The sequence below is a fragment of the Epinephelus lanceolatus genome, chromosome 7 (genome assembly GCF_041903045.1).
Source record: "Epinephelus lanceolatus isolate andai-2023 chromosome 7, ASM4190304v1, whole genome shotgun sequence".
Taxonomy (NCBI): domain Eukaryota; kingdom Metazoa; phylum Chordata; class Actinopteri; order Perciformes; family Serranidae; genus Epinephelus; species Epinephelus lanceolatus.
In genome coordinates, this window is record NC_135740.1 from 24,690,300 (window position 1) to 24,706,524 (window position 16,225).

Sequence of the window (16,225 nt, forward strand, 5' to 3'; positions counted from 1 at the left end):
CAACTTTAAATTGGCTGTGGAGAAACCTGGTGGTCAGTGTGGCACCAGATAATGGCAGTATTAATAAGGGAAAGGAAGAATGTCTCCATTGTTCTTAATCACCCTCTGACTGTCTGCACTCCCACAGGGCAGAGCAGAGACACCAGGAGGAAATAAAACCACCACTGGGCAAATGTAAGATATTCATCCCCATCTATGAATCATTAAAACAGCCTCATTTAAAATTATATTTTTTAACATAATGACCTTTTACCAATGTAGGTGATACATTATCTCCTTCACCGACTGCACAGAGTAGTAATTTGTATTCATCATATGAAACAGCCTGTCTGCTCTTTTAACAATTGATCTTAATATCTTCATTAAAATGTCACCAAAGTCAATGAAGAAAGTGAGACTTAAGCTAATTTCCTGCCCACCTCACTTCCTCACTATCTGTCAGGACGCTAAAGGGTTTGGTTGCAAGGATTCAGACTAAGCCAAGATGGACCTGCAGGATGACTGAACCTGAGGGAGACACAAACAAACTGAGTGAGGGAGAGATAACACAAGTCTAGGGCTGCACCGAAACTTCATTTGAAATGTTGACATTCAAACTCTAAATCAATTTTTGAATGCTGTGCAGCTTTTTGTGTTGTATTGTTTTTGCATTTCTATTCATTTTGTCTAATATCATTAGCATTATACCATTTGTAGAATTAGATTCCAGTGGTGGCTTTGTAGGACTGTTTCCAATTTGTGTGATCTAAAAATCTCCAGTAACTCTAGAGTTAAGTCCAAAAGTCAGACTTGATTGAAAAATAGATGTCATCATTTCCATTAACGAAATGTTCTGCTCTAATCCATACTTGTTAACCTATCAAAAACAAAGTTTTCATTGCAGTCAAAAAACTGTTTGATCTCCTGCTTGCTGCGCCCAAAGGGAGAAACAGAAACTTGATTTAATTTTAAAAAAAAAAACAAAAAACTAACTCTTCAATGTATCACTTTATTCAAACTGAGGATTTTGCTTGTGACTTTTTAGTTAACCTTCCCGGGTATACATAAGCCTGGAGTGTATTGTGCGTTTTGCCATGTGTGCGTATCTGTCTATCCACAGCTAACCTCACAAACTACTGGACTAATCAGCCTCACATTTTGTGTGCACATGTGCAACTGTATGCTCAAGGGCCTCTGGTGGATGCAAGGATTCACAAATGTTGAAAAACCTTTATTGACTTTTTATGCCGTCACTGTTTGCTAGTCTCGCTCACCAGACCTTTCTCAAGAAAAGAAAGGTCTGGCTGGGCCGACTCTCACTTTGAGATTGGAGAAAAAAATGCCCCGGATGCTTGTATTTCTTTCAACCAATCACAATCGTTCTGGGCGGTGCCACAGCAACGGTGCGCTTGCAAAAATATTCCCGGGGGGAAACAGGTTTTGGTGTAACACGCCCACAAAAAGTTCGCCTACAGGACGCGAACCATGGCAGAAAAATGGCTACATCCCCGCAAGATCAAACACCGCAAAAGTTAGTAAAGGACGTGGTGAAAACGGTTGAAAACTGCTACACAACTGGAGGTGGTAGGGCGGGACTTCAGCGGGTGGCTCGTTCTGCCCAATGAGAGGCTGATCTATGCAGCGAACTTCCGCCCACTCAGACTACTGTTTGCTGACTTCTCACTCCTCTTAACTGGCCAGCAGGGGGCGCAGGTTTTCAGAAAATCGGCTTAGCTAAAAAAAAAAAAAAAAACGAGCCTTACCTAGTTTGTTGCAGGACACATTTGGCCTCTGTTGTGGCTCAAAAACTGATCCATAGAAAAGTTTTGAACCAGAGCAGCTGCAGATTAATTTCATACCCAATATTTTATGATCCACTTAGGCACAATACATGATGAATAAATCCCCGTTGTTTTGTTATCGTTGACGCTACCCTAAGAGAGCCAGCCATCTTGCAGAGATCTGCACTTAACTAAGTGCACTTTTCTAGTGTTTTTTAGGGTGATGACGTTTTTTTTATATGATGACAAATATTTGAAGCTTCATTCAAAAACCTCAGTACAGGATTCCCACACTTTTTTAAACATCAAATGCAAGGGCGTTTTCATAAAGACTTTCCATGTCTAATTCTATCAGATTCAAGGATCCAACATGGCAAAGTTTGAGGCACAGATCAAGGTTAATTACAACACTAAGAATTTTAATGAGAACTAGCAGGGTTTTACAGAAGCTCACAGCTGGCAATACAAAAGAAAAAGAGAGGAAATGAAAGAATGCTTCTCAAATGTGCTGTGGAGGTGGTGGCAGGTAGTACCTGAAACAGTGATGTAACAGCTAGAAACACACATGCAGACAGCAGAGCATAGCCTCTTTACTAATGTTGGGTAAAATAAGTATCCAAAGAACTTCAGTTTACATTCTTGCACAAAATGTTCAAGTCTCGTTTTTTTTTTTTTTTAACTTTCAAGGCCTTGATTTATTTTCCCTCAAATTCACAAACTCTCAAAGATTTCAAGGGCCTGTGGGAACCCTGTCAATAAAAAAAATAACATTCAGTACAGCCCTACACAAGTCATAAAAAAAAGTTCCACACTGGCCTGAAGGCTGCAGTGTTTCTCCTACTCAAATTCTTTGTTCTGCTGCAGGAGAAAAGTGGAAATCAGTTCACCAGCCCAGGAGTTTTGTTTTTTCCTCTGGCCCACAGGAGTTGATCAGCCATACAGACACCGTCCCTGCAGAGCTGTCCATCCACTCCATAATTCATACTTCCTCTTACCCAGCGATCAAATTCTTCAACACAGAGTACAAATCACACAGTATTCTATGACTCTGCAAGTCTCCAAAAGTTCAATCGGCATCTATGGCATCATCTGTGTAAAATAAATCAGCCAATGTCAAGCTTCCAAGTTCCATGCATCTTAACACACTGGTGTGTCAAGGAAGTGCAACATTTCAGGAAATGGGTGTATTTGTCGTTACATTTTTGAGTAAATTGTACTTATACTGTACCTAAAGTACTTTTGATGCCACATACTTATACTCTAACTCAAGTAGAGGGAAGAAAAATCAATACTTCTACTGTTATATTTGCATACATCACATTACATTTATTTATTAATTTTTTACTGATACAAATTCTGTACCAGCCTGATCACGCATTATTTTGAAAATGTTGCAGTTGCTCTCATGACGGCTTGAGGCTGGCTCCAAAAGCGAGTCAGTCCCCACAGACCCCCCTGTGAAAATGCCCAACTTTACAGAATTAAACATGTTTGAAATTAGCAGTAACAAAAAACAGTTTTGCTCTCTATAGCTAATTTTCCCTGTTCCTGACAATTGCACAGGGTGGGATTTTTATATAACTCACCTGTTTAAATGCTATTATGTCTTAAAGTTATGCATAAAGAGTGTGGTTGCTTCAGTTGACAAGCAGATGCTGTCCATTTACAAGTCGCTACCATGGCGACAACATTGGTTAGGTGATCATGGCCTAACCACAGATTCACAGCAGTGTAGCCGTAGCTGTTGCTATTTTAGTGTGTTTTCACCTCATGAAAATCAATTTGGTTTTCAGTTTTGGTTGCCTAAAAAAATATCTTGTTTTAATGGTTTAATGCTTGCTTTTTGCTAGCAAAGTTAGCATTAGCATTAGCACAGGTCAATGCAAGTGCTAACCAAGCTAGTAGCTAGGGTTTGATCACTTGTAGCTCCAAAAATCCAAGATGGCAACAATCAAAATTCCAAACTTGAGGCACCATGAATCAGTGACATCAGGCTGGCTATATCAGTTATTTTTACTCTAAGATAGTAGCATGGGGAAACAGCTAGCTTGGTTCTAACACCTTTAAAACTTTATTATTTTGTGCTCCTTTGTTTAATTTGTACCAAAACCAATATTTAAAAAGGACAAGTTGAGGTTTATGATGGAGTTAGTCCACCATAAACCTGATGTATTTCTAATGTATTTTTGTTCAAAATTTTTGTGAAGTTGATAAACTATACATTTTTGGAATTGTTAGAACATGAGAAATATGAAAACTAATATTTCCATTTTTTTCAAACTGTCTATGTTGGCCATTTTGAATTTTAAAATGAAAAAAAAAAACAGAAAAAAAAAAGTTCAAAACACCCTTTTTTAAAATGTCAGGTTCCAAGCTATGCGGGTACTTTCAGTAGCTAAACATACATTTTATTCATTCAGATTTTCACACAAAGGACAAACAATCACTTGGATATGAAACAACTGAATTTGGTGGTGGAAGGTCAAAGGTCAATTTCACTGCAACATCATAGTGCTCTGCAAAAAGACTTTTCTGGCCATTACTCAGCACAGTAACTGTGCTGATTGGATAGATCTTCTGTGTGTGAAGCAGCCATGTTTTCACAAACATGGATGCAAACTGTGTGTTATGTGTTCATTAGTAAGCTTTAGAGGAGACGAGGCGGATTTTGTTTCCTTCACACAGAGCCAGGCCAGCTATTCCTCCTGCCTCCAGTCTGGATGATAAATTAAGCTACTGAGCTCCTGGCTCTACTTCTAGATTAAGCTATACAAACATGAAAATGGTTGGAAAATTAATTTGTCAAAAAACTAGCAGTAAAAAAGCATATTTTCCAAAATGTCAGGCTCTTCCTTTAAGCACATGTATTTTGAATTATACATTTACATAAAATGGTTGTTCAAACTCATGCACAATATAAAATATGATTCAGACTGGGAATTCATACCAAACAGTTTGTCTAATTTCTGTGTGCACACAACAAAAGCTCCAGCATTTATACAGTAGGCTCCACAGTTTGTTGCCACTATTATATTTGAATTTATTAGACTTTCTTGTTTGTTGTATCAGAGCCAAAGCCTTTTGGCAGCATTTCCTGTTCAAAGTCCTTTGGGAGGACCGGGTAACCTTTGCGCTTTATCAAATGATTATTTTCCCATTAACTGCAGTCAGTCACAACAATGCTGAAAACCGTATAATAAGAAGCTTTTTAATCAAGCACGTCAGTGGGATGGTTTGTGTTTGCTCGTTCTTGTAGAAGCAGAATTGATTGAAAAGCTGTAGATGGCATTTAGCTTCACTGGAAATCATTTGAATTACCAGGAAAAAGGTCACGCCACAAAAATAGTCTTTATTGACAGGTAAAATCAATTATATTAAGGCAACAGCAATACTGAGACTGGCAGGCAGATTTGGGAATGAGTGAGTGCATAATTTGGTTTTGCTTGCTGGTTTATGTGAACTTCTGTGTCAAACAAATGCATACAGATAAGTAAAGCAAAGAGGAAATTAAAATGAAGGATTTCAGAAATGATTGGCACTGTCTTTGGTTGAATCGCTGGGCTTCACATCCTCTGATTTGGAGCTCTGTTGAAACAAATATGCAGAATGTAAACACAAGGTTTGCTGGGTAAAAATGAAAAACACATCCACTGGAAGACTGTGTTGCTGAGATATTTTATACTTTAACACTGATTGGAATAATCTAGATAAAACTAATGTTGGTGATAAATCTGCAGTACTGACCCTATTAAAGGACAAGTTCAAAATTTTTGGGAGTTACACTTGCACCCTTGCCAAGAGTAAGATGAAAAGATCGCTGTATGATAAACATGAAGCCAGCCAGCAGCCAGATAGCTTAGCTGAGCACAGACACCCAAAGCATAGCATTTTTTATTACCGGACAGAGCCGGGCTAACTGACATGCTAAGCTAACCATCCTCTGGCTGTAGCTTCTTATTTATCATATAAACATTGTCGCAGTATCAAGCTTCTCTTCTCAGTCTTGGCAAGAAAGCGCAACCAATTAATTCCCAAACCTTAGATCTGATTCTTGAATATCTACCCCATAATTCTCCATGGTACTCCCTTAAACCTGTTGGTCTCACCTTGGACTTGAAGAGGAGGTTAATGACGCCCTTTGAGCGTCTGTCCGCTGTTCGATCAGAGGTCATGCAGACAGACATGCTCTTACTGTCCCTCCTGGCTCTGACGGAGTCCACCTCCTCCATGCCCCCCACCACGGCCAAGGACAGACCTGCACGCAGAAACTGTGTGAGAATTGATAACCAGCTGCCTCCTCCTGCAGCCAGGCGATTTAAAGTGACTAATTGTGCTTTTGCAGCTGTTCCACTGATGAACTGTGTGCTCTGGCAACACCGGTGGCACTGTGTGTATGTTCAGTGAAGCTCTACAGCTTGTAGTCAGCGGTGCTAAACAGAGGTGGTGTATTAACACCACAGTCAGTGCTGGCTCAGCTGGCCTGGTCCAACAAGGCAGAATGCCAGAGAAACATTAGTGATTTGTGGTCTGATCGCTGTTTTGAGGTGCAAGGTTATGTAACTAAAACAGTGAGATATAACTTGGATGAAACTGCTGCCTAGTTCCGAACAAAATTACAACCGACATGACTGATTTAGTAATTTGCCACCTCACACCAGACTTTGTGTTAGGTCAGGCTATTACTGCAACATTCCCCAGCTTGCCTATTTCTATTAAAACTATTATAAAATTAGTTATATTCCTGCCATGGGCTTTTTTTCTTCAGTCAGGAAAATATGCAGTACTTCCTGCCAGGCATAACTTTTCATTTTGACTTTGTACGCCCTGGGTTTATAGGTGTAACTTGACTACAGTACACAACTTTGTATACGTCACCTGTGATGGCGGGCAGGGATCTTGAGTTGGCATTTGTCAGCAACACATTTTCTTCTGTCGGCTCAGACAAGTTGGTGTCACTGCGGAACTCCTGCTTCTTGGACAGCTAGAGGGAGACAGAGATCACACAAAACTTTACAACACTGCCACAGACACTCAGCTCCATTAAACACCCCTTAACCTGCTCTTTTCCTTCCTTTAGTTCTCTCTGCTTTTCCTTATATTTTCTCCTCTTTCATCCCACATTCTTCCTCCCACTGAAGCTCAATCTCACCCGTTTGCAGTCCAGGGTACTCGTCCTCTCTCTTTCCTCCGTGATGAAGATCATGCTGCTCCTCTTCTTCTTCTTCTTACTTTTCCTCAGTTTGACCTCTGCATCGCCCACTGTCACCACCCCCTCCACTGTATTTGAACTCACGCTGCCGCTGGAGCGTGGCAGGGTGGAGTTCCAGGAGGTGGGCGATTCAGGGGGGAATTCCCTGCGAAGAGGCAGGAAAAGTGTGAGGAATTAAAAGGGTGGCATCAGTATTTTTTTTAACCTGGACTCTATTTTCCCATGTTTTTTTGTCTAAGTGACTAATAACAGCAACACTTTTTGAAACTGGTTCAGTTCAGAAGGCTGCAGCCGGTGGCTTTGAAACATGTTGCAATGTAATCACTCTACTCTAAGTGCTTGTTTTTGCCAATGACAGGCTCAGAATGTTGTTATAAGGATCTTCAAACATTATGGAAAGGATCCCTACAGATATAGCCCTTTTTGTTAAAGTTTAAAACCCTTTATGTTTCACTAGAAACAGCCCTGAATTCGCTATTCCCAAACCCACCAAACTCCATTTAAAGAAACAGTAATTTAATCATTGTAAAACACAGTTTATTCAAAGTCAACAAAAACAAAATAAAACTCAAATAAGTTGTCTTGGTTTGTCTTTCCATTTTTCCAACAAGCACTTACTCTGGTTAGGTCAAAATGAGCCCTTAATTCACCTAGTTTTAAATGAGAATATGCTGGCTCTATACACGCTAAAATTGCTGTTTATTAAAATGGAGTCTGGTTGGTTTGGTGAAAATAACTTTGGGGCTGTTTCTGGTGAAATAAAAATAATCAGACTCTTCAACAAAAAGGTCTATCTCTGTGGGAATCCTTTCTATAATGTCAGACACTTAAAATAACAATCTGAGCTTGTCAGAGGCAAAAACAAGCACTTTTAATGGACATATATTGATGGTGCATAATTGCCTTGAATGATTATAGTGCAGCCTATTATGCGGCTGCGGACTGCAGTGGTTTTGTGAAATACAGGACCAGTTTTTAAAGCTGTTGTTGCCATTAGTCACTTAGACACAGAACAAAGGAAAATGGGGTCAAGGTTGAAATATACATTTCCCTTTAAAGGGGTTAAATTGTAAATTTTTCATATTGACGTTGTTCTGGAGTGAATTTTTTATAAAGAACACATCTAATACTCTGAGGTCACTAGATAAATTCATCTGCCAACACATATGCACGTGTGTGCTACCTGTCTGCTTGGGCCTTGGTTGGAGTCCCACATTCAGATCCCTGCAGTGAGGAGATAGAGATGATGGACTGACGAATGGAGCGCAGCATTGAGCGAGGACGAGTGGACTTCCTCTCATCCATGTCCGGCTGGAAATAGAGAGCGGTTATGTCGATAAGTTTTAAATGAAGTCAGTCAGTGGGACCCATAGGTGTTCATTTGAGGTTGCTCAGGGAAGCTGAATAGGTCCTGAATAAATTTAACAGATCATTTTGAGATATATGCCTAATCTTGTTCTTTCTGAGAAGAGTTCCTTTGCTTTCATTTTTTCTTTACCTCATTTAGACTATAAGCAAAACAGGATCTTGTTTTGTGAATGAATATATCCTCTGCAGCAGACAGTTATAGGAGAGGCTGAATGTGTGCAATAATAAAAATATAAGGTCCCATCCATCCTGCCCTGTTGGCTGCTTTACTGGCATGTGTGCACAGTTTAAATTTTTTGGTTTAAACGGTTTAAAAGTGTCTTGCCCTCTTGTCGCACCGCCCACTTGGTTTCACATCGCAGGTATCCCAGTATGCTTTGTGCAGCGAATCAGTAGCTGCCAATACACATCGAATGGGAGTGAATTTCTGGTAACATAAAGTGCAGCTGCACGGTCAGAGAGCCGGGGTTAAGAGCAGGTGGGCGGAGCGGGCAGATCTGTGCATAGCACCGTAACAAAAACACCAACACCTCACTGACAGTGTAATAATAACATCCAACACAAGTTTCACTCTCAGTGGTTTCTAGTAAAATAAGTAAAATCACTACTTTTTCTATGATTTCAACATGGATTTGTTGTTCACAATGTAGCATTATCGAGGAAGATAATAGCATGCGTCCCCTGGACACATCGTTAGAGAGTTTAATGCATTCTTTCAGCGACGCAGGAGGCATACAGAGCAACATCACTGGAGAGTTGAACAGCATTATATCTAGATAGAAAGACAAAGCTGTTTTGATCGTATTGTTCATAGATTGCGATGGTGAAACAAAGCAGAAGTACATCATACGAAAATGCAAGAAAAGTAAAAGCAAGTGAAGTTCCTCTTATAAACAGCACATCACTCCTGCTCATCATTAGTTTAATCTCTCCTGAAGGGTAGAGCCAATTTACAAGTTAATGATCATATTTAGCCCCAGTCACAACCGTGTTGTGGTTGTAGAGAAATTTAAAGGTACAAATCCCATATCAACACTCGACTCAGAGGCGCTTGTGAGTACTTTGATCTTTAAAATCCGCCTGGGTCAGCTCATTTGCAGCTTAATTAGCGCAGCAGTAACTGTGTCCAGCCTTGCAGAAAAGAACGTACACTGAAACACCATGTTTTAGTTAAAAGTTTCTCCCTACTTTTTGTCTCTCCTCCCTTTCCCATCCTTGTTTATACCAGTCCTTACCAGCTCTCTCACTCCGTACTCCTTCTCCACTTTCTTCTTCAGCTGTTTGAAACACTCCTCCATGCGCTCGTGGAAAGGACGCAGGTCATCTGTCACTCTCTTCCCGTGGAGAGAGATCCCTCCACCCAGTAATGGGATCTATAAATACAAATATTACGGTGTCACATAAAAGCAGCACAACTATATGTGGTGTGTGTTCAAGGGTGTGTGTGAGTGTTTAGTACCTGCCATGCGATGAGGTCTTTGAGGCGCACCAGTTTATCTCTGTCCTCTGGGTGCTGCAGAGTGTACTCTTCGGTAAAGAATGCCTGATAACGGGGAAGTATTAAAAACTCATTTAAGGAATCATGGCGATACGTTTCACCTGCCGAGGCAGTTTGTAAATGAATAACTGACTTTGCCTCCCACATGGGCACCGGATTTCTCCAGATATCATAACACTGAATGCTGTTTGAGGATGCTAATGATATTTCTAGTTATGAATACACCATACTTTAATAATATCCCTGCATTTAATGTAATTTGTAACTTTAATGTAATTCAGCCTCAGAATGTGATATTGATTGTTTTTGTCTCGTGGCTCAGAAAGTCTTCATATCAAAATTAAAAACAGTACTGAGATGGTGAATCTTTGTTAAACTTCTACACACACTGTTACAATGAATCAGTGCTTGGTTAGATAATTAAAAGGAAGGATAAGATGAGAAAAACAAGCCAAAATCAATGTAAAATAGATGTCATAAACAGAATGGATTTTTAACTTCACTGTTCTCATCGTATAAAAAAAAACAAACAAAAAATTAGTTTGACCCCGGTCATTAGCTGTGGAGGCCAAGCACAGCCTTGCTTGCAGTTATTTTTTTCAAAGCCATTATCTCAAGATCACAAGTTAATTATTTCCTTATCCTGAGATAATAAATCTCATTTTCACATGATAATGGGTTAATTTATATCAATTCTCGAGAAAACATAATGGGACAATTCATCACTAGAAAAATGACTTGTTTTCTTGAGATCACGTGATAATTATGGAGAACTCAAACATGAGTGTCTGGTTCATTCAATCACACCTGATTTCCACCTCCAAGATCACTGCTCATGACCTAAAGACACAATCAAATTTTGGCCTGTGTTAGACCTTGATTTCAGTGCAGTCTGATGCATTGATCAGTATTGGGTAGCTACTTCTTGATCTGTCATTCCTAAATAAGTTGCTACAGTTGTCAAGACGCTATCAGTGCACACTAGCACGGCACTCCTGACCGCTCTTATATGGTATCAGGCAGACGGTAGATGGCAGTCCACAGCTTCTGGACGGCACGGAAAAACAAACAGAAACTCACGAGGATATATTGCGATGGTGATGCTGTTTACAAAGAATGGAATAAAATACATTACATCAAATTATTTTGTGTCTATTCTTTCGAGGAATTATTCTAGTATGGTCCAGTAATTGTCCAGATATTTCATGTTTTTTCTTGTGTGAGGGAGCTACTTAACATCCTGTTGTAAATTCTGTTGTGGATGGTAAGAAGTTAAAATATTTGAACTCTGACCATCAGTGCCATACACTGTTACTGCTGTTGGAATTCTCTGCCGGCCTCACCTAATTTTACCATCCATCTCTCTGCCACCATAACTATATCCACGTTGTCATCTACCGTCTTACTGATTCTATGTAAACGCAGCATGATCTCTGATAAACACACCACAATACAATTAGAGGAAGAAACCTGTGGCTTTCTCGTGATAATGGACTGATATTTCATATTCTCGAGAAAATAATTACCTTGTGATCTTGAGATATTGGCATTAAAAAAATTGCAATTTTGGCCATTCTCACCTTCCGTAATTAACTGACCTGTAACAGTGTATTTGCAAGGGGCTGTAAATTAAGGGGGATTCTCAGTTTAATTCTTTACAGTTTACCTTTTCATACTTGGCAAAGCCGCCCATGACAGCTGGGTCCACGATGCCATTGAGCAGCATGGAGAGGGGGTTGATGGGAAGAGTCCAGTCAGCCTGGTATTGGTTAATCATGGTCAGAATCTTCTCATTGGTTGACTCCATGGTCTCTATGGCGTTCTCCAGTGGAGACAAGGTAGTCTGGGCAGAGAAGCCACAGAGGGAAGGAAGAGGAAGACATGAAAAATGATGGAAGAAGGAAAGGGACAGATGAAGTCAGAGAGGGAAGTTTTCAGGGTGGGATGTGGGAGATGTAGAAACACCCCTAACAGACTTACATGTTTCATGTCAGTAGCCTCGAACCAGCGCAGGATCCCTGGCAGCTTGTACACAGTGGTGAAGGTTGTGCGCTCAATCCACATGGACTGACAACAGGAATGAAAAGGAGAAGAAAAGAAGAAAGCAATTAGATGAGCCACTTTCATTGGCCATTTTTCTACTTCCTTTCTTCATCACTACATAATCTGATATCTAATTTTACAGTACAGTAATACCTGAATCTAATGTTGCATCTTAAGTACAACATCATCTAAAGTCTTATCATATAATTACACCACACTCTGCTGTTGAGTAAAAGCCTATTATTTTATAGAACAGAAACTCATCTGTGCAGACTGATAACAATGCAACTACACAACAGCTTCTGAAATACTTCCATAGTCCCAGTGGTCATAAATCTTTTTCTTGAAAACAAAAACACTCACAGCAAACTCATTGTTTGGGTCCACAGGTCCTTTCCTCACAGGTCTGGAATAGTGAAAACGCTGCACGTAGTTGGACTTGTAGAAGCTACACATAGAGTAAGATTAGGGAGACAGAGCGTAACGTAAAAGGAAATAAAATAAATAAGTTACAAAGAGGAAAATCTGACATTATCAGAACTGTCTATTCTCTTTCAAACATTCACATTTTCTTTATGTAAATCCGAAGGGTTAAACATGCTGTTTCACTGACTTGATAATCTGGTCGGGGACAGGTTTGTTCTTCAGGCGCGGAGGAATCTCGAGGACCGGCTGCACTGTGAAGCACTGGATATCTGGTTCACATCACTTAGGAATAAAAACTTCACAACATGATGGAGAGTCTCTAAATCCCCGTCAGAATGTACCAACAGAGAGCTGAGGGATGTGTCAGACCTCCAGCAGCTAAGGTTTAATATACAGAGGAACAGCAAACAGCAGGTGTAAGAAACAAAACAAACAAAAAATGTAATTTAGATCCAGATGAAAACCGACTAGATGAATTGCTCAAATACACTTAGATGTCTGGGTATGTTTTATAGAGTCTGGGTAAAAGTTACCCTTTGAAAAACACAGACTTCTTCTGCAACCCGAATACTTGTAATCCCAAAACAACTGCCTATATATGATCGTGCATTGCTACATGCATGTACATTTCCTGCTTTCTATGCACATCTATTTGTGACTGTGTGTGTTGTGCGTTTTGCTGACAGAAGGATACACTGCAGTGGGGAGTTCTTGATGTCATCTCCCGGCATTGTGGTGATGTTGAGGCGGACGGCGCTGGGGAACTGGCTCATCAGCTGGTTCTGAAAGTCCTCTCTTCGTTCATACTCCTTGCCACGGTGGATGAACACCTTGTTCTGAAGCCATTGGAAATGCACTGGTGTTATTAAGCTCTTATTTCCTCTGTGATCAATGTTCTCTTTGTATTTTGATTTCCCTCAACAGGATACTGTATACAGAGTGGGTAGACAGACACTGCATATATTTCTCACTGCCCTGGCCCCCTAAAAACTGAGTCTCCGCCATACTCCTTACCACAGCAGATAAATGCATCTAATGAATATAGGAGCTATAAACAGTGGAATATATTATTTCTGCACTTTGCTGAAATCCACAGATCCACAACATTCCCATAAGGTACTTTATGTCCCATTCTGTTAACAGTCTTGCTGGTGTGTTTAGAAACTTGTCCATTGCTGCAATTTTAAAAAGCTTACTGTAGCTTCTTCGCTAATAACGGAGGAAAACACTTTTTTGACTCCTTTGTTCAAGGGAGGGAGTCGATGATACCTTTGTGTTCCTATATTTCCTAAATGTTACCATAATATATGGTAACATTTTCTACGACACCCACATCTATAATTCATTCTTAACATACTCATATTGCAGTATAATCTACTTTTATCACTGTATAATTACAGTTATGAGCATATATCCATATCTTTTTACAGTCATAATAAATAACTGACATTTTCTTTTGTAAGGATTATAGTTCATTAACATTCTCCTAATACATTAAAATCATTTTATTAATCATTAAAATCCCTGTACCGAGGTTGTGCCTTACCAAATATCACTTTTGCTGATCAAACGTTTACATTAAAGTAAAGTATACTGCTACAGGTAAAGTAGAAATTGTTTCAGGCATTATCATAGACTGTATATAAAGATGGACAACATGCTAGCTTCCCAAAAGTGAAGCCAAAACATCTTGATCGCCCCCTGGTGGCTGGCTGCAGTATAGATCATAAACCCCGCCCCCTTCATGTTAGCAGTTGGGACATGGGCCAAACTAAGAAAAATCAAAATACAGTTGGTCTCTTGTCATTTTAGATAGTTCTCATCACACTGCTGTATGTTCAGGTGTTTCTTCTGATGAGTTTGGTTTTAATTGGTTATTTGATGCTATAAAAGGGGGTTTGATTCATGATCTTGTGCTCACAATCGATGGAGCTGCTCATGATTGGTAAGACAGCGGCAACTAAATGCTGCGGAGATCGCTATTGACTCTGGCTCCAAATGACATCACCAGCACAAGATGGCAGCGGTGGTATCCCGCATGTTTTGCCTTAATTTGTTCTGATATGTGTTGCAAATCTTTACATACATTCACTAAGTATTATTTATATTTTGCATCCACTGAGTCTTTACAGTGAGTTTTTTGGTGAAACATTACATTAGTGAGATAAAATTTTGCTGTTAATCATCAAAAAGTCAAATTGGAGTACTGAATTGCTGTTATGACCTGTTAAACAAATACATTTTATAGTATTTTATGTTGTTCTTGCTTAGATTTAGTATTTTTTTCCACTTTTCTCAGAGTAAACAATGACCACTTGTAGTGACTTATAAGCAGCTAGTAATGGTAATGTACTACCACTACTGCCAGGGGCGGCAGTAGCTCAGTCCATTGGGACTTGGCTTAGGATCCAGAGGGTCACGGCTCAAGTCCCCACACAGATCAAGTATGGAGCGTGGACTGGTAGCTGGAGAGGTGCCACTTTGCCTCCTGAGCACTGCCGAGGTGACCTTGAGCAAGGTACTGAACCCTCAACTGCTCAGCACGCCCGTCAAAGGCAGCCCCCTCTCTCTGACATCTCTCCATTTAATTCATGTATAGATCCTGTATGTGCATGTGTGTGTATTTTGGGCTTGTGTGTATATGACAACAGAGTGAAAAAATTTAATTTCCCCCTGGGGATTAATAAAGTATATCTTCTTCATAAAAAAAACTGTGATCCCTGCAAAAAATGTCAGATGATGACCAGCAAATAAAAAAGTATTTTGATACCTGACCTTGTTATAAAGCATTATGGATATTTATGAAGGCATAAAATTCTGATTATACAGTGCTATAAGGAGATTATGAACTTTGTAGGCATATTTACAAAGCATTATAGACACGGGGTCATAGACAGTGTTACCATACTTATATACTGTTCATTTTTATTCCCACCAAACAATGAGAAACACAAACCCTGAGGAACGGAGGGTAGCCCTGTCCGTAGTAGCCCACTGCAAAGTAGTCCGGCTTGGGCCTCAAGATCTTCATTATGTTTTCATAGAACTTGGCTTGTTTCTCCTGCAGACAGAGTGGGAGAGACAAAGAGAGAGGGGGAGAGTTTCAGAATTTGCACTGAGTGCAGCCGTAGCAGTTTTATCAGCTTGTGCCAATGACAAAGCTACCCTCAGCAGAATGCTGGGCCTTTGAGGGTGATAGATGCAGAAAAAATAAAGTGCACGCCATCCAAGGGCAATGTCTGTCATTTATATAACCACATAAATTCAGCATTAGCGGCGAGAGCCACTGCTGCAGTCATATAAGGAGAGAAAGAGATTTTTTTTTTCCATTGTTGGGAGAAGTGTAATTCTCTTTGAGGAGGGGAAAGGGAGAGCTGAATGAAGGGGAGATAGAGGAGAAGGTGGTGCTGAATTTGGGCATGGAGGGAATCATGTCTGCTGTGGTGTCAAAGCAAGAAAGAAACAGAGGAGTGATCGAGAGGGCAAAGTAAGAAGGGTCAGGAAGGGTGTGAAGGTGCTGATGATTGGCACTAAGGACTCACTCTTAGGGGTCATGTGGGAATTGCTGAAGTTCAAACCAGAGTTCTTCAGAAAAAAAGATTGATCTAAAAGGACTTGAAGTGTCAAGTAAGTATTCATTTTAAAACATGGATGAATGGTTGTGCTGAGTCATTGGTAATATTTGAAAGTACAGATGACTAATTTAGCGTGGAAACTGCTGATTGGGAACTGTGGGCCTCATTCCCCAACTGCTCTTAAGAGGAGATTTTTCTACTTTCTACTTTACAGTTTCCACAAAGATTCTATAATTCACCAATGTTTTCTTATTCAAGATTTTTTCTTTGGTAAGAATGAAATCTACGCACGCTTACACACATTTTGAGTGCTGACATGTTTGTGCAAAATATTTGGTTAATATGC

General features: G+C 39.9%; 1 protein-coding gene across 1 annotated transcript in view; it reads right to left on the reverse strand.

Moving 5' to 3' along the window:
* Positions 1–5,092: 5,092 nt before the first annotated feature.
* dock2 (dedicator of cytokinesis 2) overlaps positions 5,093–16,225 on the reverse strand; it is a 149,706-nt gene continuing 138,573 nt past the window's right edge. The window contains exons 39-51 of the mRNA XM_033633098.2: positions 15,261–15,365; positions 12,999–13,140; positions 12,492–12,573; positions 12,242–12,326; positions 11,816–11,902; positions 11,502–11,678; positions 9,797–9,880; positions 9,573–9,710; positions 8,153–8,280; positions 6,910–7,114; positions 6,636–6,741; positions 5,867–6,015; positions 5,093–5,345 (exon numbers count right to left, since the gene is read on the reverse strand). Of these exons, the coding sequence (XP_033488989.1) occupies positions 5,283–5,345; positions 5,867–6,015; positions 6,636–6,741; positions 6,910–7,114; positions 8,153–8,280; positions 9,573–9,710; positions 9,797–9,880; positions 11,502–11,678; positions 11,816–11,902; positions 12,242–12,326; positions 12,492–12,573; positions 12,999–13,140; positions 15,261–15,365 (1,551 nt within the window). The 3' untranslated portion in view covers positions 5,093–5,282. The remainder of the gene's footprint in view (positions 5,346–5,866; positions 6,016–6,635; positions 6,742–6,909; positions 7,115–8,152; positions 8,281–9,572; positions 9,711–9,796; positions 9,881–11,501; positions 11,679–11,815; positions 11,903–12,241; positions 12,327–12,491; positions 12,574–12,998; positions 13,141–15,260; positions 15,366–16,225) is intronic.